Source organism: Syngnathus typhle, linkage group LG19, assembly GCF_033458585.1.
Source record: "Syngnathus typhle isolate RoL2023-S1 ecotype Sweden linkage group LG19, RoL_Styp_1.0, whole genome shotgun sequence".
NCBI lineage: Eukaryota > Metazoa > Chordata > Actinopteri > Syngnathiformes > Syngnathidae > Syngnathus > Syngnathus typhle.
The window spans coordinates 8,764,357-8,789,408 of record NC_083756.1 but is presented as its reverse complement, the minus strand read 5'-3'; the positions used below and the strand labels follow the sequence as shown (position 1 = coordinate 8,789,408).

Here is a 25,052-nt window from a genome sequence, read left to right as displayed (position 1 = left end):
TTCAGGACACCCAAATGAGACGGAGGAGGATATTCTCGAGTGCAACCTGTCAGACTGCGTGAGCGGTGAGGAGGAGGTGCATGGTGGAGGTGGAGGTGACCCATTTGGCTCTTTTGTCCATGCGCCACTTTTGAAGGAGTCCAGCCGACATGGCTTGACCCAGGCAGAGGAGTTCTTTCAAATGTGTTGTGAGCCACTCGCCTGGCCACAATTGGATTCACATGCTGCACTTTGTCCCGAGGCTGTTCAGGACGCAATGACAAAGGCGTTTTTTTTTTCCATTTCAAATGGCTTGACGCAAGAGTGCGCCGCTGTTTCCGAGCGTTGAACCGGCGCCTTCATATCAACTTTTAAGTCGTCTTTTATCCTTTTTTTCTTTCTTTGTTTTGTGGAGGAGTTGCAGCCTTTGGACAAGGCGACTGACGCACGCACGCACGGGCTCGCTCGCTGGCTCACTCAGCCCCGAGAGCGCAGTGGGACAACACCATGACCCTCGGTTGGCTTGCCTTGGTCGGATTGTGCTTGGGAGCCTATTACTGCACCTCCCCGGCGGCGGCGGCAGCGGGGAACCACTACTCACTGGACGGGAGCGGCCAAGCGCACCAAGGCTTCATCCAGCGCCGCCTCAGGACGCACGAGAGGAGGGAGATGCAGAAGGAGATCCTCTCCATCCTGGGTCTACCGCACAGACCCAGGCCGCATCTTTCGCACGCCAAGTACAACTCGGCACCGCTCTTCATGTTGGACCTGTACAACACCATCTCCAGCGGGGGGGACACGAGCCGAGCGGACGGCGCGTCGGAGCTCTACGAGCCCATGAGGACCACGCGGAGCCCGCCGCCGCCGCCGCCGCTGGCCACCTTTCAAGAAGCGGCTTTCCTCAACGACGCTGACATGGTGATGAGCTTCGTTAATTTGGGTGAGTCATTCCTACTTGTGCGTGCGTGCGTGCGTCATGGTGCTTCAGCGCGAGTCCAAATGGGAGCAGGTGCTTTGGGGAAACCTTTAGATGTGAGGGCAAACATCACATGGAAGCCATTTCCATTTTTTACATTGTGTTTTTATGATGCCAAGCCAGCGAGTGAGATCAGCCTTTCATTTGCTTCATCACAGCATGTTTAAAGCTCTTCCATTAGCAGCGCCATGCACTCTTGACTTGGGGACTCCAAACAGAGCGTCAGAGGATAAACAGACTCAAGGAGGGAGGACTGATTGTCCTACTCTTTCCAATCTTCTTCAAGAGCAGCCATTTCTCAGCTTTATTATTAGTGGAAGGTTGTTGCAGCACGATGTGGAGTAATGATCCAAAGCAGATCTTCCTTCTGCTGCTTTCATTTCCAATCGGTTCAGCAGTGGCCATGGCGCGGTTGCCTGTGGTTCATTATTCCAGTAGTGTGGGCTTCCGTGCCGTTTCACATCTGGCCTTCCAGTTTTGATTCATCTCAACCCGAGCCTCTTTTGACAACGGCCTCTGATTTATAGCCATCCTCGGCATTTTAGAAGGCACAGCTAGCTATCAAAATGGATTGTAATTAAAACTGCGTAGGAAAATGACGATTGCGTGTCTTTCTCAATGAAGACACTGTATCATGTGTGTAGAATTTGGTAGGCCCCAAAAGTCTGGATGTCGTTTGTAGCACAAATGAAATTCGACTCAAGACAAATGAAAGGAAGGAAGACAAATGTCTGAAATAATTTGAGGATTTATACAACTGGATGAATAAACACACAGCTCACACAAGGGCCTCGTTTCCCAAATGGTGCTCATCAAACAGGAGCCATAAAGAAGCGAGTTTGCGCTAGTCCAACCAAATCAAAGTCAATTCAAAAGACAACATTGATCTGATTAAAAGGTGGACTCCTAAAGATGATTTGCTGACCCCTTAGTGACGTCTCAAAACAAATGATTTTTCACCAGTCGACGCTGCTGATTTCTCTTTTCTTCTCATTTTCTATTCTTACGTGCTACTACTGTCCACTTTTTGGATGGCTTGGATACGTTTTGGTACTGAACAATCCGTGTGTGAGAAGTCACGACTTTTCATTTCGACCGGATTCTTTGCCTTGGAATGATGACTTTAGCAGCTCACTGCAACAGTAGTGCAAAAGAGAGCGAGAGCGAGCGAGAGCGAGAGCTTATTTTCGGATCGGCATGGCCCAATGTAGTAGCTGCTGCATGACGTCCAATGGACCTACTGTGTGCATGAGTCATGTAAGGCCCTGGTCACTTGTTCACCTCAGCTTTCATCACGCAGGTCCAAGGAGTGGAAAAACACCTCATTGGGGACCATTTTCCACTTTCATCTTCATTCCTAGAATAGCACATTCATGGTTGTTTAGCTAGCGGACGTCCCGGGCCGTCCGTGCCGCTTTCCGGCCGAGCTGTGTGACTCACCCTGTGCGGCTTCTGACGTGTCTCAATGTGGTGAGCGCGCCAAATAAGACTTGTTTGCTGTGATGTCCGTTGTGTTTTCTTGCGGCTTACGCAGACAAACACACACACACACACAGACTCGGAACATGAAGTCACCGTTTTATTGCTTCCTCTCTAGTGGAAACTATGAGCATCTTTTCATGGCTGCAACTGTCTGTGTTGTTGATCCTTCTGTTCAATTTAGTTTGGATGAGAGAAAAAGCTTTTTAGGTGGTCAAGCTTGTGCCTTTTGTGCTGTGTTGGAATAATTCAAAAGGATAGAAGTGTTTTCTTTCTTCCCGAGTTCTGTTTTGATGGGAATATCAGTGGCCCATCGCAATTTGTGACCCGTGCCTTGTGTGTGAATGTGTTTCCCAGTTTGACAGCAAAAGAGAAGAATTTCAAGGAGGCGCTGTCATAAATTCTGACCGCTGTTTTCCAAGCTGCGGGTGGATTTGTGTCCAGATGAAAGTGAAGGGGACAAATACGTCAACCTACGTCAATCCTATCCTTCTGTTTTCATGTCCACCTCTCAAACGTAGTCAAACATCGGCAAACCCGGCAAGTAAATATTATTTTGTTCATTGTAGTTATTTGAAGTCCCAAAATGCGACTGGAAATAAATGAAGCCGGCGGCGGCACGCTTGCTTGACCTGGCAGTCCCGGATTTGAATCTGCGCTCAGACCCACCACCTGTGCCAGACCGCAAAGACCATGAAAAGCAAAGGCAATCCATCATTGCTCACTCAATTAATACGGAGCGACATAAATGTGCTATTCCTATCGGGTGTGCTTTTTGCGGTCACCGCAAGCTAGGGATGCGTAGAACCTGCTTTGGTTCCATGGCTCAGCCAAATAGAACTCCAAATGTTGCCATTCACATTTAACCCTGATAAAAGTTGCTTGGCAGTGGAACAACCTGGAGAGGGCAAACCGAAATTAGCCGAGGAAAGAAAACTTTGAAACCTTCAACGGGGATCGTCAATGAATATGAATATAATATATCAGGTTAACTTTGCCACTCTTTTTCTTTTCACTGGCCCCTGCACAGGATTGCATAGCAGCACTTGACTTGTAACAAGCTCTCTTACCTAAGTCAATAAGCAAGACCTCCACTGCCTTATCTTCATGGTAAACAAGCCAGAAAGCTTTGAAGGAGATCAAGCCTCGCTGAAGCGTTGCACGTCTTCCGAAGCCTGGCTACGTATAAGCTGCTAATCTCCAGTCACGTAAAGCGCCTCCTCCGCGGAAAAACCTTCCCCAATCAAATCACGAGTCGGCTTCTGTCAAAGAGCGGATTGTTTGATGCAGAAAAGCGGCTTTAAATGGCTTCCTGCAGAAAAGCCTTAAGACTAGAACAGAAGACCACCCGTCAACTTCGCTTTAGCCAGAGGTTAAAAGAGGAATGCAATACTTGGAGGAAATAAAAGCTTTTGGCCAGCAAAGCCAGGGCCTTAATGAACAACAAGCCGCTGTTTGTTTTGACTCTCTGGATCATCAGATAGGGTTTTGTCCTTACAAATGGACTCGCTGTTTGAAGAGTGGCTCGGCATATACAAATAATGCTTCGCGTTGTTTTAGTTCTTTGGATTGCTTCCAAAACGCTGAGAAACAAACAGCCCGAAGAAGAGGCAACTTAAGCTTTAATGAAGAACGAGAAAGTTGGACTCTTTTGGACACATTTCAGCAGCCTTGTCCAAACAAACCAACGTGCTTGAAAGAAATGAAAGGTTTAATGATGACAAGATTCCAAAAGAAAGTCATCCCAGCCAACGAACGGCGGGCATATTTCAGCCACCCTGATCCTATCTCCTCCCTCTCACGCCATAACTCTCCTACTTCACAAGATGCCACTTGCGATTATCCATCCCTCATGTCTTGTGAGCGTCACATCTTCTTTTTGGGACATTCCAGCTCGGAGTGAGACGTGACACCCTCCCAGACGCTAACAATGGATTGAACGGAGCTGATAACCCCAGCGGAACATCTGATTAAGGCCTGCTGCTGCTGTTGCTGCTGCTGCTGCTGCTGCTGATGTTTATCACTCGGCCGCGTATGTGGAGGAATTTGCGAGGCTTCACCTTCCCCCTTCTACTTTTCCTCTCCATCCTTTGCGTCCGTGTTGGGCTTTGATGAGCAGCACCTGCTTCTGGCAACGGCTCACGGACAGCGTATGCAAATGACAGCCCGCCTCCTCTGGGTGCATGATGATCTCTTCCCTTTTGGCTTCAGCGTTCATGTTCCAAATGTTCTCCCCTCTTCTTTGCTCTGGCAGGAACATGCATTTGTAATTTTGGACACAAGTGCAAAGTATTTACTTTTGGCAATGAGGCATGTTTACCTTTGTTTTTGGGATACTTCTCAATGATCCATTTGATAACATGTCCAGTGCAGCTGTGAGTCTTATTCAGGCCATATGGCTTTTTGGGTCTCTCATGGATGTGTCAAAGAAGTGGTTCTGGGAACTTTCACATTTTCTGGTCCCCCCGCATTTTATTCTCCATTTGCTTTGCTGAATGAACTCCATATTGCTCACGTTTGATGAGCAAGTCTGTCCATCTGTCCGTTCGGAGCCTCGGTGATGAGCAATTAGGAATGGCCTGTCTAGGTGGAGCTGGAATTTCTCCCGTGTGTTGAGAAGGCCTGTGAACCATTGAACCTACCAATCCTGGACGGAGTGGCCTTGTGTGCCGACCGAGTCAACTTCATCCATTCTTGTCATGACCCCCACTGCCAGCAACAACCCGGAGGGAGGGGGGGAGGGAGGGAGGCCCCATTGTGGTAACGGAGCTGAACACGCTATTCAGGAATTAAGCAATCACGGCAAACATTCCGTCTGTCACATTCTTACGTGAAGACTCGGAGAAGCCCGGTGGGATGGATGGCGATAACGTTTCGATTTATTGGTGTAAAAAGTGAACAGAGAAGAAAAGGTAGAAAAGACATTTTCCAAGAGGATGCTTACTGACGGCTGTTTGTTCCAGTGGATTGATGCATATTTATGTGAGCGTAAATCTCTGCCGAGAGAATTCCTTTCACGACTTTGCAGTAAATCCTGCTTTTTATGAATCGCTCGGAACGAGGTGTTGATATGATTAGTGGTCCTTTAAAGGCCATCATTTTCAAGACTGCCTTTTCCACTATATAGTACGCGTTCTTTTTTTTTCATCTTTTGGATCAGCTTTTCCATGGACTGGAGCTTAGCAATATTAAGCAGTTGAAGAAAACATCAAATTCCTAACCAAGTGCCAGTGAGTGATGTTCTAGTGACATGACCTCATTACTCCAGAATTCCTTGGCTTGCTTTTGGCCGATAGGCTCAGTTCACCAAGAGCTGTTTGAGCGTGTCAATAGCGCTATCTGGGACAATTGCAAGGGACAATTGGAGATCGGAGGTGATGGGAATAGTAGAGAGAGGCAATAGGAACGGGAGTAGTCCCAGTACAGAGCCCTGGGGCACGCCACACATCAAATTCACACTATATTTCACGTGATTCGACAAAAGCTGTGTTGTTGTTGTTGTTTTCTGACTTGTTTTGTGCTACTCCAATACGTTTTGGAACTTCATCAAAGTCCCATCCCTCAGACTGACTGCCACAAGCTGGTGGTCTGTCTAAAAAGGACATGCCTGAAACAACAAGCGTGGCTAGCTACGCAGGGAGAGAGAGAGAGAGAGAGAAAAAGGCTTCAGTGTGAACTCTGGAGTTCTTGACCCTCCCTTCTTTTTACCTCGCCGGCCGCTGCCGACAAATTTACGAGCCCTCCGATGACCCTCTGGCTTGGCTTTCCAAACACGATACGGGCAGGAAAACAGTCAGAGGCTCATCGGACGGTCGGAAGGGAGATAAGGGAGGAAGGGATGAGATGAAAAAAGGTAGGGAAAAATTCCAAGAACAATATTTACAGTGTCAAGCCTATGAATCTGATTGGAGAGTGTTCCTTGCTTTTCAGCTCAAGGGCCAATTTCAACTCCTGTCACCGTCGAAAAAACACTTTCACATGATCGTAATTCCAAAGTAGATAAATGCCACTTAGTCAGTATGCTTCTTTTGGACAGTTTGACAGATGGTTGCCTTAATGCACGGTTTCCTCAACTTGTTCAGCTCAACAAGCCAAATCTAGAAATGTGCTTGCGTCCTTAGGCACAAACCGACCAAAATACATCACGGACAGTATTTATATACCAGCAATATATGGATTACTGTCAAGATTCTTATGAGCATTACATAACTTGATTTGAATTTGTAAAAAAAAGCCTACAGTCACAGTTTCTATCGTAGGGAAACAATGTATTTACAATCAATGGATTCATCAATAAAAGAAAAGAAAGGGGGTGAGCATGGGCTGATGTGAGGGAGGGGAGAGCAAAAGTGCTGGGAATGAGGTGTTCAGAGAGACAGAAAATAATCCCTCTACCTCGTGGCTGTGGAATGCACAGCCACCAATATTTGGACTTCTCCTTTGGAAACAGCTGCTTTCCCCTTTTTCAAAGATACTTTTCCTTATTTATCAGATCCCACGGGAGAGATCCATCTCCCGCCCCTGACGCCGGCTTCCTCCTTCAAATCTGGGAGCACTCCGGCGGACTCCAAACATATGTATATACTCCCACACTCCCACGCCTACACACCTGCTGCCCAAGCGCAGACTTGAGTCATACATTACCTGAGCAGGCCTCAAAAATGGACGCTGGTGGACTTCACACTTTTTGAAACAGTTGCCTTATATTGATTGGATTGAATTTTTCCCATCAACATAATATGCAGCTTGTGACCAAACAACCACCATCACTGCTGCAAGTGTCTCCCCCCACCCCCCACACAGGCATGACATGTACCCCCACCAAACAGACCATGTGGAGACGGGCCAAAGGGAGCTGTTGATAGCAAAAGAGCGCAAGAAGCCAAAGCTTAGATCTGCATCTGCTCGCCAAGGCCTAGGAGACGAGCAATTACAGGACATTATCTACCTAGCGTCAAGAGCTGCAGACATGAAGCCACCACGCATGCGACAGTAGAAGTGTGCCCCGATCTCTATCGACGTCTGTTTATCAACACGCCTGCTGGAATGCAGTAGCGTGTCGACAGACACTTCATTAGGGACTCCTGCCAAATCTAATGACATCCATTAGAAGAGCTGAATCATGGATTCTGCCCTTTTTTAGGGGGGTTTGTTGATTGAGGGGCAAAAGATTAGAAGCAGCGGAATGCTACACTAATGCAAACTGCAATAATAAATGCACAAATCTTTTGGGGTATTTGATGATAATCTAACCTGGATAGGTTGACACCGAGTGAAGCATGTGATGTCTATTTGGATTTGAATTGGAATGAGAAAATAGGCCAGCCCTTTTGCAGACATGACCAGGTTTACTTTCATCTCATGTCAGCCAACCCATCCCCCCACCCCCACACGTGTTCAACATGAACTTCTTCTTAGTCTTCTTCCAAACAAACCAGTTGAAGACATAAAACACATCAGCTCCTGTCAAGCGCTGGAATGCTCGGATAGAAGAGACGGCCCGCACCTGCTAGCTTAACGTCAAGGTTTTCCACGCGCCGCCGGCTGTTACGGACTCGTTGCAACATTGATATTCATGTAATGATTAGCGATTTCAAGTCTGTCACCTTAATGTCGGACATGCAGGTTTAAGCTGTTTGCTTTTGGGGCTCGCCAGTCTACAAATGGGCTGACCTCACTGCCTCATATCCTCGCTCCGGACCAATGCGCCTGCCTGGACCCCGCTTCTCGCATCACTGACCTGTGTGTGTGTGTTTTCACTCCTGTGACCTCACTGCGTATGTTTGTGTTGTATCAACGCTGTGTGCATAGAAACTGTTGCCGCTTCATCCTTTGATGCTAGGTCGGGAGAAACCGGGAGTCCTTAAAGACACATAAGACGAGTCCCAGCGGACGTTCATTTTTGCACCCTGGCCTCTGGAGCTTCTAGCACCAATTTCCTGACTACAAAGAGCAGAAACACTCCCAATTGCGGCCAAGCGGAGCAAGCGCTCTCTCATGGAGTCTCGCTTATTTTTCTAGTACACACTGAAATGAAGTTGCTGACCAAACACTCCTCAATATTGCTAGAATAAAGCCATTTTATTTAGCAACAGCTTTCTTGGGTTTTGGATTATTATTATTATTTAAATGATTTCTGTACAGAATGTCATACCTGATAGCTCATTTTTTAAAAGCATTTTTAATAAGCTATAAGATAGAGAGAGATGTCTCCACTTGTGACTCCACATAGTACCTCCTACTCGCAGCTATCAAGTTCTAGGAATGTTTCCAATTCTTCCGTGATAATGCTGACACCGTTTTCACACCTACACTGAGTTTATCAACAACGTTCCCTGCAATCAAGTCATTACTTTGATTACGAAGGAAGATTGCACTCTAGCTATCTATGTCATTCCAAGCCCAAGGTGTTGCCAGCAGTGCTATAAAATCATTTGAAATAGTACCGTGACCTCACACACGTCCACATGCGTCACAAGTCGTCCCCGGTTGCTTTATTCTGTCTATGTTCCCATGGTTTGGGTTGGCGTCGCCCCTCCCCTCCCCTCCTCACCTGTGTTACCACCTTACAATCAATGTAATCACAGTCACCTACCTTTCGTTACCTGTCTTGTATTTAAGTCCTGTCTGCCTGTCGCTCCGATCCGACAGGGCGTGTTGATGTCGGTCGGTCGCTCGGTCGGGTTCTGTTAGTTTGCCGGTTCTGTTTGTTCCCCTTCTCCTCTCTTCCAAGTCCCTTTTCCCTTTGATGGTCCAAGCTGCGTTTGGTCGCCCAGCTCCGTTCCAATCTGTGACCATATGATGTTGCTGGAACTCTGTGTTGTTGTTGTGCCGCATTTGGTGATGTTTTTTATTTTAAACTTGTACTCATGAAAATGAACGAAGCTTCAGCAGTATTTCTCGATTCGTATTGGTTTGTCACCCAAGTTGATGTCACTTGGCAAAATGTTGGCATGAGGTGATTGTGGTTTTCAATATAAGTTTTACTCTTCAAGCCGAGACTGGTGGAGCTAAATGTGACAGCAGTTCATTTCGGGCGGTTCCCCACGTCGTTAAAGAACTTAACGAGCCTGGCTCAATCGCAGGACTAGATTAGGACTTGTTACCTCATGTTTGGCATGTGAAAGAAAATAATATGAAATAAAATGTGAAATACTGACTATGTAATCATAAGACTATCACAGGTATCAAACCTGAGGCCCAGGGGCCAGATACGGCCCTCCAACTCATTTGATGTGGCTCGCGTAGACAAAGTGTTTGTCGACGTTGTGTGCCAAAACTAAAATGTGAACGGTATGTGGCGGATGGATCCTATGAGTATGTGTCAGTCAGCTGTGGTATTGAATCATTTTGGAGGTGATAGCAAGCAGAGGGGAATGTGGTCCACCCAAGCTGTAAGTGGCATTTAAATGCCAAAGTGTGTGTGGCGACGGTTGCAAATTTTGTGTGTTCTTTATTTGCTCACACATGACCTAAAAACGTACTTAATGATACACCCGCGCCTGCCAGATCTTCCTTTCTGGAGTAAAATTGCATTTACAAATCCAAACAATTGTGTGGCTAGTGGCGTCTTCCACGCACCGTTTGCCGCGCACGTAACAATTATGAACCAATGGCCGACTCATGCTGCATGTAAAAAAACTCATTGGGTTGCATAAATCCATCTTTGGTTCCCAGTCCGTCTGCACTTCCAGTCTGCGGTGAGGAAAGTGTAGTCTTGTCGACCTCAGTGCGCTCCGTGAAAACAACCGACTTGTGTGTGTGTGTGTGTGCGTGTGTGTCGGTTGTTTGTCTTGTCGTGAATGATCTGTACAATCAATTAACTTGCACATTTTTTGCATGTGTGTTTTGCAGCATTGAGCACATTCTTTTTGGTTTGCTATTTAAGTATTGCGTCTGTCCGTCCGTCCATCCATCACAGTGGCTGCAGGGCCCTTTGCTGTGACAGGGAGGGAGGGAGGGAGAGCTTCACGTCAGACAGGAATTGATCAGCCACAAAGCACGTTCTCCTCTTCCTGGGTTTCATGATTTCATGTTGATAGAAGTGGTCCCACCTATATTTATATAACGTTGGGAGAATACCCCTTTTCATGTTTTGGTTGAAAATAACATGCAATAAGACTTTAGCAAAGATCACGCGAGTTGACGTCACTTGCTTTTCCCGGGCCATATCAAATGACACGACGGGCCGGATCTGGCCCCCGGGCCTTGAGTTTGACACGCATGATGACACCCTGTGTCCAAATGTTGTCTTTATGTGTAAATTCCATCTTAATTCCATCCCACAGTGGAGCACGACCGGGAGCTCTCCCTGCAGCGGCGTCAGCACAAAGAGTACAAGTTCAACCTGTCGCAGATCCCCGAGGGCGAGGCCGTCACCGCCGCCGAGTTCCGCCTCTACAAGGAGTGCGTGAGCCGAGCCTTCTGCAACGACACCTTCCTGCTCAAAGTCTACCAAGTGGTCAAGGAGCACCCAGACAGGTACGTAAGGGGAGATCTTTGGAGTCAACATGCGCCAGGTTTTGACTCCAAACAGGCGTATTTAGGAAGAAAGAAATGTGAACTGTTTTCTCAGGCCATGTTTACAATGTGAACTGGAGCAAAGCCATGTCTCACTGAAATAGGCCCGCTTGAAAATCCTCCTAGCAGACCTAATCCATGGCAAACATTTACATTGCATCTGCAGCACTACCTAAACATCCAGGGAGATTTTCAAGTCCTATTTGTGTTTGATCAGCCCTGGCGAGTGAAAGCTAATGCCGACACGCTGAGAGTGGTTATGGTATACACTCGGCGGCCATATTAGGCATAGCCGGGGCAGCGCAAGGGCACCTTTGCAAAATTGTCTCTATTCTTTGACAAGGCCCGCCCACGTTCTTGTCCATGGACATGTCTATTGAGCTTACATCCCAAATGGTTCTCAAGCGCAAAGTGATCCATCTGGAGCTCTTTGGATGGAAGAAGTTCATCTCAAGAAGTTGCCAATGTGCTGTGCTGCTTTCTATGGGTATCAGGAGCTACTTCTTTTCTGCATTCCTTTCCCCCTACAATGGGCGGTTTGTATTCGCCAGCCGAGAGGTAAAGCCTTTGATTCTCGCAGATATTTGCAGATTAAAGGGCCCAAATAGCGCTGTATTATTTTGGGAATCTTTTTCTTTAACTTCATTTAAGCCTGCTTCGGTATGGGAAAAAACAAAGACTATTATGACCACGCTGAAAAGAAATGCAGTAGAAGCTACAATTGCACACACGTCTAAATCCGTCTCACTTTCTTGCGACTTTGGACTAATTATTGAATTGTGATTAACACTGGCGGATTAAACAAAGCCAACAAAAGAGGCGATTCCACTTTACTTTTATTTTTTTTAAATACAGTATAGCGTATTAATATCAAGGTTTTATTTAACAGATTTGAGATCTTTTCCCTATTTTTCTTTTTTTTTTTTTCCTTTTAATATTTTGACTGACTCGTAAAATGGATCCAAACAAGAATGGAAATCCACTGATATTTGGTCACGTTGTGACGCGACAGACTTTACTGTGGCCAAAAGCAGCAGCCAGTTGACCATTGACCTTATTATTCCAGTCCATTTAAGCAGTCAGTCAGTCAGTCACAAAGCGCTTTCACGCGGGGCTCTCCAGCCTGCAGGCGGCTCTGTGCCAGGTGGACTCCGGCCGGCAAACGCGTGAAGCCAGCCTCACGGGTGGGGTCCCAAAGCTCATCCACTGGTAATGACCGATGAAGATGTGGCGCTGATGTGCGTGCGCATGACTGCAGGGGCATTCTCCAAACACCTGGATGATTGCGGGGCTTTTCATGTGGCTCCGAGAGGCCAGACCCGTCGGAACCCGCCGTGTCATTACCGGTGTAATGGCAGGACAGGCCCTCTTATCATTCAAACTCGGTTTGCCTCTGCTCTCTTTTCATTAAGTACTCTCTTTTTTTTTTTTTTTTTTTCTTTTCAACAAAACATTTTTCTCTCCTCTCCTCTCCTAGAGAGGCCGATCTTTTCCTGCTGGAGTCTCGCAGGCTGTGGGCACTGGAAGAGGGCTGGTTGGAGTTTGACATCACGGCCACGAGCAACCTGTGGGTGATGAGTCCACTGCATAACCTGGGCCTCCAGATTAGCGTGGAGACCAGCAGCGGTAAGCAATACAACCAGGTAGACAAAACACCAACGATTATTTAGTTGCGATATTTATCAGAAATGTATCAATTCTAATGAACTCCAAGCATTGATTGCAAAAGCTGTGTCACAAAATATTTGCCTTTAATCATTTCTTTCCAAAACTAATAATTGAATGATGTTTTCCAAAACAGGAAAGAGTATCAGTCCCAAAGATGCTGGGCTGGTGGGGCGCGACGGCGCTCTGGAAAAGCAGCCTTTCATGGTGGCCTTCTTCAAGGTCAGCGAATTGCACTTCCGCAGCGCCCGCTCCGCCGGCGGCAAACGTCGCCAGCAGAACCGCAATCGATCCACGCAAACGCAGGAGGTGTCCAGAGGGCCCAGCCAAGCAGGTCAGTCCAGTGACCTCATCGCTATGCGTGTAGTTAATAAGAAATACATTCAATCATGGAGGATCAATGCCAAACTTGGATTAGCCTCGTAGACGTGTGTGTCGCGCACAACATTTTGAATAGGCAGCTGAAGAGGATTAGCTCCATAGGAAATGGATGGATGGATGGATGGACCCTAAAAGCACTTTTAGTCAATTGAAGAAATGCAGCATTGGCCCGACACACACGTGTGGGACTCAGGAAGAACTAAATGATCCACCAGAATCAACGTAGTGATCCAAGACAACTCCAAAAGTATCACGAGTGGGTTTCAGTTTACTACCTGAGCTGCATCTTTTCCACCTCCTCTTCTGGCTTATTTTGTTTCCCCGCACACCACTGTGTGAGATGTTCCAGCTTTCGCTTGTGTTTACCAGCAGCGTTCCCTTTCAGTGACACAAGAGTCCATAAGTGACATTCCCTCGGTCTTTTTTTTGTCACTAATGGCATCGTCAGATGAAAGCTTTCAAAACCGAGAACAAAGGCCCATCGTTTGACACATCTTGCACAAGTACATGACTACGTTGAATGAAAAAGATCTGCTGTTGTCTCCCAGCAGAAGCCACGCAATGCCATTTTCCACCCTAAGCGGCCGGGGCAGTCCGTGTGCCCCGGCCAATTGGACTTTGCGTAACCCGGGACATCCAAAAGCCTCAGGCTGGCCACTCGGGATAGCGGCGAGGGTAAATATTTAGATCCGACACAGGAAGCGAGGAGCCCAAGCGGCCGAGCATCTGCGCCATTGCTCGGCATTTGAGAAACTCCAGAGGCTATCAAATATGGAATCACACATTCACTATTTTCCATATTCCAAATGAATAATTGCTCGACTGCGCAGCACCTTCCGCTTTTGAAAAAGGGATTCCAAAACGACTGGACCCGTTGTACTTTTTTAATCGACTTATCGCTTTGATGCTTCTTCAAATCCCAAACTCCCCCAAATTTTCTCATTCTCAATGTAACTCAGCCCACCCCCATCTGTGTTCCCATTGAGAGTTTTCTCATTTTTCTCATTTGATAATGACATTGATATCATGATGGGAAAATGTCTTCCAGATGATACAAGCACTTGAAATGTCTGCCAAGCAAGTTTCTGCAGCATTAGTTGGAGACATCATTATGTGTGTGATAAATGAGATGAGGCTGGACTTGCCAAAGCAGACAATCTGCAGTCCGCTCGCTTGTTTGCTTGCCTTCACATTGACATTTAGTACTGTGTCAAAGCCCTGGGCCACCACAGTTTGTTGGGTTCTAATTGGATTCAGCACAGCTGCCATCGGGAAAATATGCTTTTTCTGAGTGCATGTTCCATTACTTTCAAATGATAGAAAAGAATCTTGAATTATTTGAATTTTTTTTTGTTTTCATTTGATACTTGCCCGTGGGCCTTGGAACAATGAAACACCTTGAAGCACAATTTCGACTTCTGTGGGGCAGGGAACAAGAGTCAGGCCGGTTCTGGCTGTCGCCATCTGGGGAAGGAATATCACATCCCAGCAGAACATGGGTGGCCTGTAATTAGGCCTAGCCAGTCATTAGCCGCGTCGCTAAAAGACCCTAACAGTATCGCTCGGAGAATTATAATAACACAGCGCTGAGCCAGCTGTGCTTTTTCACGTCGCCTCGGCCTCCTCCTGGTCCTCCTCCTCCTCCTCCTCCTCCTCCTCCTCACTGGGTCCCCCGCCCCATCTCCTTTTGTTTACCGTCGGAGTAATTAGACGAGGCAGAGCTCCCTTGCAGGGTTTAATAACCTCAGTGATGAAAGACAGGAAGAAAGATAAACTTGCAGGGAGGAGTGAGACAACATCAGGACGTCAGGGCCGACCAACGACCGCCAGCCTGCCTGCCTGGCTTATTCCCTTCCTTTCAAGTCCTCCCCAAACGCCCAGGCGATGGACGCGCTTCCGCTTCAGCGGCTCTTGGTGGAATTGCCATCTTTATTCTCACTTCCAAATTGACGACATAACAGCCTAGCACCAAATGTTCAAATTGACACCATTTGAGCTGTGTGTTTTTGGAAAAAGTTATTTATGGACTTTTCCCCTCCTGACAGAAGGCGCTAGAGTTTTTATTTTTCAGACTGGCTGAATAGCGGCTAGTGATACGTGCTCACGACTGGCGGTGCGTATTAAAAGTGTTACGCTGCATTTCCTCCACGATGGAGTGGACCTTGTTGTGAGAGCGTTAAGACCTCGGTCAAGTCAGTGTGTATTAGTGGCATATTTAAATGTTTATTTTTTTTTGGGGGGGGGGTCACACTCCCTTCATGTTGATGTATTCCGTTGCTACTCAGAGTTCACCCTCCTGTTATCTCCGGGGTGAAGATCGAATATGAATCCAAGTTGGCCGATCACGTCATTTTGATTCATTAATAGTTCTTTTTATGTTTTTGACTGACATTTGCGGGAGACGGCAAGTAAAACACACCGAAACTGAACCACTCCCAAAGACTCACGACGGAAGCGTCACAAGTAGCCTTCTAGATGCTACAATTACTAATATTATGTTCCCTTTTTTTTTTTTTTCTTCCCACCTCTGCTACCAGTTAGGTAAAGGAAAAAGAAATGAATGGAGGGCTCATGGGAGCCGGAGCTCAGCGGTAGCTGCATGGCGTTAAATTTTTACTGGCAGGAAGGGCCGATGCGGTTTATAGGTACCACAAATCTGGGCCTTTACACTCAATGAGAGCCCACTGTAAATATCACCTTTATTCCGCCCGGAGACACTGCCTGCTGTTTGCCTTTAGCTTCTACTATTTGCTAAGCCAATGACCTTTGACTGAAATGCAAACAGGCCCAAGAAGGTTATTTTTACATTTTGTTCAAGTCTCATTTTTATGAGCCGAATGACATCAGTAGATTCGATCTCCCCGGTGATATGTTCTTCTAGTCTTCCTCCCATCTGCTGCAATTGCTTGGATCAGAACTCGTGCAATGATTTCATGGCTTGTTGCTAACGGCCGGGCTTCAAACTCCTAACTGTATACATTAAGTCCATTTAAAAAAAGCATCTTCTCATTCTAACATAATGTGGTTTAACAACCACTCCCACAAAGTACAGTTCACATCAGGTCACGCTTCCGCTTTCATCGACTGCTTCCTGTCCATACCCGAGATACGACACATTCACAGGTCTCAACCAATCTTCTTTTCAATCATTTTCCTAAACGGCAAATGCACTTTACAGCACATGTTAATTCAGTGCATTCAAATAAACATCCAGCGAGCCAGCGAGCAAGCAAGGCTTCCTATCAAAGAGGAAGGAACTTAGGAACAGACGGGAAACGCCTGAACAGACCAAGTCATCTGTCAGGCCACGTTTGACGTGCTTAAGCATTTTTCCACTTTGGATGTTTTAGCCTTCCTCTGCCACAAAAGACAACTGGACACACGCCACTATTTTAGTGACCTGCTAACTCGTTATTTGTAGTTTGGGCCAAAGTCTTTCCCACTGTTAGCGCTGCCCTTGAATGTCTCATTTTGTTCAATGATGATGTCATAGTTGAGGTGCAGCGTGATGGAGTCCAAGTAAGGTTTTCTGATTGTTTGTTGCTCAAACCGTGTAGCAGTTGCATCACATGTGTTGAAATTGCAGCTGCTGTTGACCAGTGACAAACAAACGTGTCTGAATTTGGATGACGGAAGCACTCCTAATTGTCTGGAAGCGCTTCCAACTTTTTGCCTTGCTCCAAAATGTCACCCATTGAAATGGGCTCACATGAAGAGTGCAAAGGAGAGCTTCTTGCGGTTGTGCTTTCACGCCCACGTCTTTTCGGTTGGACAGGGATGTGGATGTTTTGGCAGGACCCAGCGCGGTGCCGTTTTCTTCCTGCCATTGTCTCCGTCGCAGCGCTGCGGGACATAAAGCGTCTCAGTGAGAGAAGGCGTCAGTGGAAAGTCAGCGTCGCCGTCCTGACTTAAGCGTGGTGACGCACGCCAGCAATGACCTCCTCGACTCTGAAAGCAATACCTGTGCCGTCTCCGCCCCCTCCCTCCCCTCCCCTGCTGTTGGGCCGCGGGATCATTAAGAGCAAATGCAAACCGCACGGCGGCGGCGCGAGGACTACACTCGGCCATTTTAGTTGCACAGCGTGTGTCACCTCTTGTACTTGGGCCAGCCAGCACACTATTTGAATGTTGACGAATTCAATCGGGTGCATGTGAATGTGCGGCACACAAATGAGCTTTTTGGGCCTGAGCGTTGCTCTCCACCCTCACTTGCTTCCACACCCAAGTGGATTGCACAATATTGGAAAGGTTTAAACTGGTGACAATCCAGAGGATTTAAAATCCTCATCCTCATCATCTCTCTTTCAGACTACAATGGCAGCGATCAGAAGGCGGCCTGCAGAAAACACGAGCTCTACGTCAGCTTTCGAGAGCTGGGCTGGCAGGTATCCGACACGTACACTTTTACACCGCACTTCTAGTCCATTAGGCCAAATGCAACAAGACCTTCTAAAGTACAGTGCCATGAAATGGTCAAAGTTGAAAACCTTGGATGCTGTGAAATGTCCAAAATTGCTGGAATCAAACCCAGTCATGCATGGTGTGATCCATTTCAAACTAAACTCAAGAAGCATCTGTGCAGGGCAGGCAGCTCACGTTCATTTCCCACTCACTTTGTCCAAGGAGCCAGACTTCAAATGTGACAACCCTGAACAAGACCAAAAAAAAAAATCCCATTCGGCGAAGGCCTGCAGAACAACGTACATTGGTCCGTATGATAAAAGCGGCCTTAAGTAGCTTGAAGAGCTCGGACGTGAAAGATTGAACACAGCTGCCGGGCGTGTGTTTGTTTTACATGGAGACAGACAGAGAAGAATAAAAATAACATATCTTTCAAACAAGCTGCCTGGAAATACACAACTGACATTAAGCGACACACACACACACACACACACACACACGCACACACACACACACACACACACACACACACACACACACGCACACTCTCAGGTGCAGAGAATGTGCCAGAAAAGAGTAGGAAGGCAAGAAGTATTACTTCCCTGAGTGAGTCTACAGACCAAAATGCTTGAACAGGACTTTTCCTGAGAGATTCATGCCGAAATTGCTCCATGGAAGCTTGGTAAAAACATTGATTTGAGGTCCCATTTTCACTCCGTTCCCACCCCGCCAGCCAAAACGGGATTGCCGACAAACGGATGGGATTTGCAAACGGGATGGGATTGCAGTAGATGCCCGGCAGCAAACAGCAAAACCAACCTTTTCATTTATTTCTATTATTTATTTGTATTTTATTCATCAGCTGATTTTTATTTTTTTAACGAGAACCCTTTTGCTGTGTGTCAGGACTGGATCATCGCTCCCGAAGGCTACGCCGCCAACTATTGCGACGGCGAGTGCTCCTTCCCTCTCAACGCCCACATGAACGCCACCAACCATGCCATTGTACAGACGCTGGTATGACACGTTCATGTCAAAAGTTATCATCAGATATAAACCATGATAAAGCTCTGTCTTTTTTGTTTTAGGTGCACCTGATGAATCCCGAGAATGTCCCGAAGCCCTGCTGTGCCCCCACCAAGCTCCACGCGATCTCTGTGCTCTACTTTGACGACAACTCAAACGTCATTTTGAAGAAATACAAGAACATGGTGGTGCGAGCGTGCGGTTGCCACTGACAACCGGGCTGGCCTTTCCTTTGGGATGGCCTTTCCTTTGGGCTGACCATCCATGTATTCCTCAGGCCTGCACAACACTGAAAGATGGTTGAGCGCTTACACAAACGTTGCTCGGAAAAGGATCGAAAGGGATTTCATGGCAACCTCCAGGAAAGATGCTCCAAGTGATCCCGATTGTGGTGTGAGTGGGCAAAACTAAACTGTGATTGGACCAGTGCTGCTTTCATGCCTGCCCCTCCCTTTCATTTTTACTCGCCCTCCAGAAGACATTAGGAAATGCTCATTTTGTCTTCCTTCTTTCGCATTGGAGTGGAATTTATTATCCTCATTCTGGATGAATGGCCAGCGTTCTCCCAGTGGCTGTAAAGTTCTTATCAACACTTGCGTACGGGTTCAAGTGGCAGCCAAAGTCCCTGCAGGAGATAATCCCATTCTCGCCAAAGGTTCTGGGTAAGTATTGGTAAACCGACTCATTTATCCCATCAACACATCAGTAAGGCATTAAAGTCCCTGTAAAGTGAAAATAAATGTCTTATAAAGTTGACAAGCCATAGAGACTCATTTATATATAGCACAGGTGTCAAACTCAAGGCCCGGCCCGGGGGTTACATCATTTGATGTGGCCTGCAAAGACAAATTGGGCATCAAATTCCTGTCATTACTAGATCTGCAAATCACTTGTAATATTTTGGGGGGAAATATTTGACCAGTTTTTACTCGTCTGATTTGAAAACGAGTTATTTGTCAGTTTGTTTTGTAGCTTTGACTGTATATATAATATAAGGTGCTCATACATTGATTTGTGTGTAGACAGTCACGACGGCTCTCCGAAAAAAGCTCTGACTACAATGCGGCCCGTGGAAAAAATGGGTTTGACACCCCTGCTTTAAATCTAGGGTTTCAAATGAAGGTTCAAAGCTAGGCTTAGGGTTTCAAACTTGGGTTTAAAGCACTGGTTAGGCTTTCAAGCTACTACTTTGAAACCCTAGCCTTATGCAGGATGTGCAAGTTTGGACTTTGACGCCATTTCTTGACGAATACGATTAAATCTAATTGAATGCTGTACATTTCTCCCAAAACTTCTAAATCCACTTTGCAGGGTCTTTAATGCAAGGTCACAGTGTCAAATGTTTCCAAGGAAAACTCAACCATGATTTGCAGTGAAATCCATTTTTTTCAGTTATTTGCTTTCAAATGATATTTACACTCCCAAAATATAAAATGGACCGAACCACAGGCTATTTCAGCAGCAGCAGCGTCCTCCAAATAAAGCCCCTCAGTGTCAATATTTGTGTTCAACGTGATGCATGTTGCGGCTAAAGGGATGTTCTGGTCCAAACAAGTGAAGAATAAGGCCTTATCCGCTCAACACGCCATCAAGAAAGTGTGCAAAGAGACACTCTAGTTTGAAGGCGCTTTGTTTTTCTATTGAGCATGTTACGGTGGAGTCTTTTGGACAATATATTTGAATGGAAATCTTCTAATAGCAATACTAAGCATCTCAATACCTTCTGTGCCTAGCCAATCATCAAACACCAAATATACCTCTGCTAAGCTGCTGTTTACATTTGTGATCATCTTTAGACTGTTGTGTAAATAGTTGTACATTCCGTTTATTTATTGCACTTTTTTTTTTTTAAAGTAACAAAAATAAAGGACACCTTACGAGAGACACACGGAGAAACAAGAATTTACTTTGACATTTCTTTTATTATGAAATCTTCTGTTACAACTTGCCATGGCTAGTTTTGTACAAATCCACGGGCAGTGCGCAAGCCATGACTGCATAACACACAAAAGAGGAGTTCCTTCAGACCATGTGCTTTCCATAAAGATTTACTGGCAAAATCTGCTTTATGTGTGTTACCTGCTTTTACATTTGTCACATGAAGTGGTGTCAAGGAGCAACATGTGCGCCACATCTCATTCACACACACACACACGGTTTCAGCATGTGGAGTGCTTTTATTTATGGATGGCGTTTTTAGGAACTAATTCAGTGCTTTGACCCCACTGGGCCACAGAAAACACTTCCTTTGACAAGTACAAAAACAATAAGGCTATTTTAAAACCACATCGTTAGTGGCTCGTCATTCTATGCAGGTCCATAAAGCCTTCTAGTACCATTCGGGTTCAACAGAAGGAGCAGACACTAGATTCTGGTTTAAAAAAAATGGATCTTATGGGGCACCATGGAGGAGCTGATTAGTATCTACTTATGTCAGACTCCTGTGAGGAGCTCCCGAAGCTTTGTCCCTGAGAGTTAAGTCACAAAAGCATTGGTGTGGCTCAGCGGTAACACTCAACATCAAATAATGGTTTGCACTTGAATAACTGATCCCAAGAACCCAGTCCAACCCAGCGGCGCCTGGAAAGCGGACTTTAACCCGATGATGATGATTTGAATAACTGATCCCAAGTATTAAAAAGTGGCAATGTCAGGAAATAAGACACTTCCAAAAGTGGCTTCAAACACCCAAGAATGAGAACTACATTCGCATACCCACCCACTCAGAATTGTTCTGTCAATACAGGAAAAGGAGCGGAAGGTTTGGCCGGTGCAGGACACAGCTTGCTGCTGCTCCGAGGGATGGGCGCCGACACTTACAGCTCATCCCTCACCTGCTTCTTCACAAAGTCGTGCAGCTTTTCCAGGTCCCGCGGGCCGTTGTACTCGGCGCCCTGCGTCCCGCCGCTGAACATGATCAAGGTGGGGTAACCTTGCACCTGCCATGGCAACAAACGGGAAATGAAAACCTTGTCGTGGGAATTTGTGCGCTCCCTCGCTAAAGATGAAGAAAGGCAAACAAAGCCCGATAGCCATTGCAGTTTCCAGACCTCATTACAGCGCTTTATAGCCGCCTTCGAGATACAGCTTAGCGCGTGACACTTGAATTGCTTCGTCCGTACTTACAGAGTACTTATTGCAGAGCGTGCGCTCCGCCGTGCAATCCACCTTGGCAATCTTGACGTTGGTCTGAGCAGGAAAGTCCTGAGTGGAAAGATCCTCCCACACCGGAGCCAGATGTTTACAGTGGCCGCACCTGCACAAGACCAACGTCGGATGAAACCACGGGCGGGGGGGGGGCGCAAACAGAACACGTCGCGTTCTTTATCTGCCTGCATCATATATCCTACCATGGAGCAAAGAATTTGACAAAAGTGAATCCTTTGGCGATGGTCTCCTCAAAGTTGTCTTCTGTCAGCTTGAGGACGTTGGACTGCAAACAAAGCAAATAGAAATGAGATATTGGCCTCATGTATGGGATATTAGAGCAAAACCACATTTTGCACTCAATTTCCAGTTGAAACATTTTCTTCCCATCAAGATGCTCCTCAGACTCACCTTCTCCTCCTCCTCGGCCACTTCTTCCTTGACTTCTACCGCTTTAGGCTCTTCCTTGACTTCTACCTCCTCCTTGACTTCTTCTTTGACCTCTTTTGTCTCCTCTACGTCTCCGTTTTCTTCCTCATTCTCAGGCTCCTCGTCTTCATCAGCTTCTTCGAGTTTGGCCTTGGCAGCGATCACCATCTCGTCCACAAAGCTTTTGAGGGTGTCATAGTCTCTCTTTCCCTTGAAAGGTGTTATCTCAATCTGCAGTGGGAAGCACACGTCAGCCCTAGCCTTCAAATTCAAAAAACCTTCTGTGGTGAGTTGGAAACATACCTTGTCACCTCCCTTGAAGAAGAGCAGTGTGGGATATCCCCGCACTTTGAACATCATACACGTTTCATGGTGTTGCGTGCAGTCCAGCTGAAGAACAACCCGAGAACCTTGGCATTACAATTCCCACTAACAAAATAACTCCAAACAATTGTGCAAAAAAATCACGACGCTTTTCTACGGTCGTAATAATGGCCCACCTTTCCGATTTTGACCTCCTCGGAATGCTCAAAGGTGGAGGCCATCTGTTCCCAGGTAGGAGCCAAGGCTTTGCAGTGGCCACACCATGGAGCGTAGAACTTGACAAAATGAAAACCTAAAAGAAATATGAATATAATCAATTCTTTTCTATATCGAGGTTAGAGCTGCTTGATTGACACATGCCTTCATGAGCCAATATTTACTGCGCTGTTGCCAACACGTGAAGGGAGGAGCAATAAACACAGGCTTCAAAATGCCTATGTCATATCCTGCTCTCTGGGGTCATTTATTTTCGCTGGAGAAGCCAAACAGTAGAGACTTCATGGAGGCGTATTGACTTGCGCGCTCCAACGTCAGTTAAGGCAATTAAGGCAAGGATCCAGATTGACCGCTTTGGCTGGTTGGAACTTGAACGGCAAGTTTTACAATTCATCTCACCCGCTGACAGAAAAGTCGTCCTCACCTTTCGAAAGGTGATCCTTAAAGTTGGAGGCGGCAAGTTCGTACATGCCATCTTTGGGCTCTGGGGGAACTCCGGGTTGCCCCTGTGCATCTTCTACTTCCTGCAGGAGAAGAGAGAGGGAAGCCAGATCCACGAAGAGCCCCATTTGAACACAAGCACTTGACATGATGCGCCATCACTTACAGCCGGGTCCATCTCCAGCGTATTCAACATCCACTCCTCGAGAAGCTCTAGAGTTCTCGGTCCTTGGTACTTGATAGGTTTCTGTTCGGGCTTGTACAACACCAGTCTAGGAAGAACCCAAACACGCTACATTCACTTTGGATGTTCTATTCAATGCTGAATATCAAATCCAAATAAAGAATACAACATGCAGTTGATCCCAGGAATTTGACTTCAAGAACTCCACGTGAATTCTACAGGAGATATGGATACGTACGAGGGATAGCCTCTTATGTTGTGCTCTTTGGAGCAGAACTTGGTGTCCTGGACACAGTCGACTTTCACCACGTAGGCCGGAGGCTCATCCATGTTGTTGTACTTCTCTGCCAATTCATTCCACGTCGGCTGCAGTTTCTTACAATGGCCACACCTGCACATAACACAATGTACACAGTTATTACTGGGGGATAGATTGGAATTGCCTTTTCATTTGTTTTGACAAACAATTCCAAACTTTATTCCATTCAAAGTTCTCCTTTCTTCTTATATTTGGGATGAATGGGTGATGGCAACCAATACGTAGTCTGCTCGTGCCACGTCAGCTCAGTGAGCAAGCATCCCGACGCACAACATTAAGCTACGTCATTTACGTAGCCTAAAAAAACAACACAACTCTTCAGCTATTGACTCAAACGAGGAATGCAATGGTTTCTGCCAAACTCAACTAGCTTAAAAGCGTTCCATTGTGCTACTAGCTTGAAGGGGAACGACAAGCTCAAAGTGAGCAACAAAAGCCAAGCGCCTATGCTAACTAGCTTGCTAAGTGTTCAATGCATCGCGTTAAATCGCGTATGAGAAGAAGAGAGACGGACGGACGGACGGACGGACGGTCCACTTACCACGGGGCGTAAAACATGACAAAGTGCGGTGCGGTTGGAACTGCCTCGTTGAACATTTCCACCGTGTACGTATGCTTGGCGTGCTCCACTGCTGGATCGCTTGTACCGTTTTCATCGCACAATACAGAAGTCAACAAGAAGGAAGAAATACAAACTAGGATCAATGGAGTGGATGCCATGATGAGTGTGCGCTCGCCCGCTCGCTCGCTCGCTCGGTCGGTCGCTGCGGCTCAATGGAGCAAGCGCGTTCACGCTGCGCTTTCCAAATCGGTATGCAGATGTGCACGCGCACGCGCGCCTGTGAACCTTCTCCATCCAGCCTGGAGGCGTTTGCTCTGCTTTTCCTGCTCGTCTGGTTAGAAGTAACTGGATGGATCACGTTACGCAAAGAGGAATGTGACCGAGCATCCAAAAGCTTCGCCAAAATAGGACCGTTTTGGTAAACATTCATTTGGAGGGCTTCTGATTAAAGTACACAGAAGGACTCCATTTATCTGGACTGTTATGACTGATTCCCATTTGATCATATTTCAGCCCTGATGGAGTCCAGTGTGCAGATGGGAAGCATCAGCTGACGTTTATTTGACTTTCTGCATCTTGGACTGGATCTGACATGGGCTGATGGATGTCTCCCACGTGCTGCCACTTTCTCCTTTTGCAATAGTTCCTCAAGTCAAACACATTCCTGTTAATTGATGGCGAAAAACGATCGAGGTCTGCTCCTTGCAGCTATCGTTTCCATGGCGATCCCATGAGCACACATCTCAACGTGTCATTAAGTGTCTAAATTGCTACTGACACTTTTCATTTGTGTGAAGTGGAGGCCACATACTTGTGGCTGTCTCTTGGTTACACATTGTTGATGGGACGGCACCTTGCCAGGCCTGCTGCTGCTGCTGCCGCCGCCATACTTTAATAAGAGGAGGGAAGATTAATGGAGCATGGGGGCTGGATGACAGTCTGATTCTTTTCCAGATTGTGTGCACTCAGTGGACATTTTGTAGGAACTGGCAGGTGGCAAACT

The 25,052-nt window shown here is 46.6% G+C and overlaps 2 protein-coding genes across 3 annotated transcripts; one reads left to right on the top strand and one right to left on the bottom strand.

Annotated features, from left to right (window-relative positions):
- Positions 1-44: 44 nt before the first annotated feature.
- On the top strand, positions 45-20,797 carry bmp6 (bone morphogenetic protein 6). Of its 2 annotated transcripts, XM_061265292.1 has the most exons (8): positions 45-919; positions 10,723-10,915; positions 12,432-12,580; positions 12,756-12,953; positions 17,309-17,385; positions 18,308-18,418; positions 18,490-18,615; positions 18,705-20,797. In XM_061265292.1, exons 1-8 carry the CDS (start codon positions 487-489, stop codon positions 18,729-18,731), a joined length of 1,314 nt encoding a protein of 437 aa, XP_061121276.1. In that variant the 5' UTR covers positions 45-486; the 3' UTR covers positions 18,732-20,797. The 2 variants fall into 2 exon arrangements, with proteins under 2 accessions (XP_061121276.1, XP_061121277.1); XM_061265293.1 differs by having other exon boundaries at positions 46-919; positions 18,490-20,797.
- txndc5 (thioredoxin domain containing 5) lies at positions 20,330-24,293 on the bottom strand. Its single transcript, XM_061265291.1, has 10 exons — positions 24,029-24,293; positions 23,407-23,559; positions 23,151-23,256; positions 22,968-23,067; positions 22,504-22,619; positions 22,307-22,393; positions 21,986-22,234; positions 21,778-21,860; positions 21,554-21,683; positions 20,330-21,366 (listed from the first exon to the last, which is right to left on the bottom strand). Exons 1-10 carry the CDS (start codon positions 24,205-24,207, stop codon positions 21,244-21,246), a joined length of 1,326 nt encoding a protein of 441 aa, XP_061121275.1. The 5' UTR covers positions 24,208-24,293; the 3' UTR covers positions 20,330-21,243.
- Positions 24,294-25,052: the final 759 nt, after the last annotated feature.

Bases quoted from the DNA above. Each gene is read 5' to 3' on its own strand.
- txndc5 (XM_061265291.1), bottom strand. From the start codon at position 24,207: ATGGCATCCACTCCATTGATCCTAGTTTGTATTTCTTCCTTCTTGTTG. The intron at 22,394-22,503 runs GTGGGCCATTAT...GTTGTTCTTCAG, and splicing joins AGGAGGTCAAAATCGGAAAG to CTGGACTGCACGCAACACCA. The intron at 21,684-21,777 runs GTAGGATATATG...GGTCTTGTGCAG, and splicing joins GTCAAATTCTTTGCTCCATG to GTGCGGCCACTGTAAACATC.
- bmp6 (XM_061265292.1), top strand. From the start codon at position 487: ATGACCCTCGGTTGGCTTGCCTTGGTCGGATTGTGCTTGGGAGCCTAT. The intron at 12,954-17,308 runs GTCAGTCCAGTG...TCTCTCTTTCAG, and splicing joins CAGAGGGCCCAGCCAAGCAG to ACTACAATGGCAGCGATCAG. The intron at 18,616-18,704 runs GTGCGAGCGTGC...TGTATTCCTCAG, and splicing joins AGAAATACAAGAACATGGTG to GCCTGCACAACACTGAAAGA.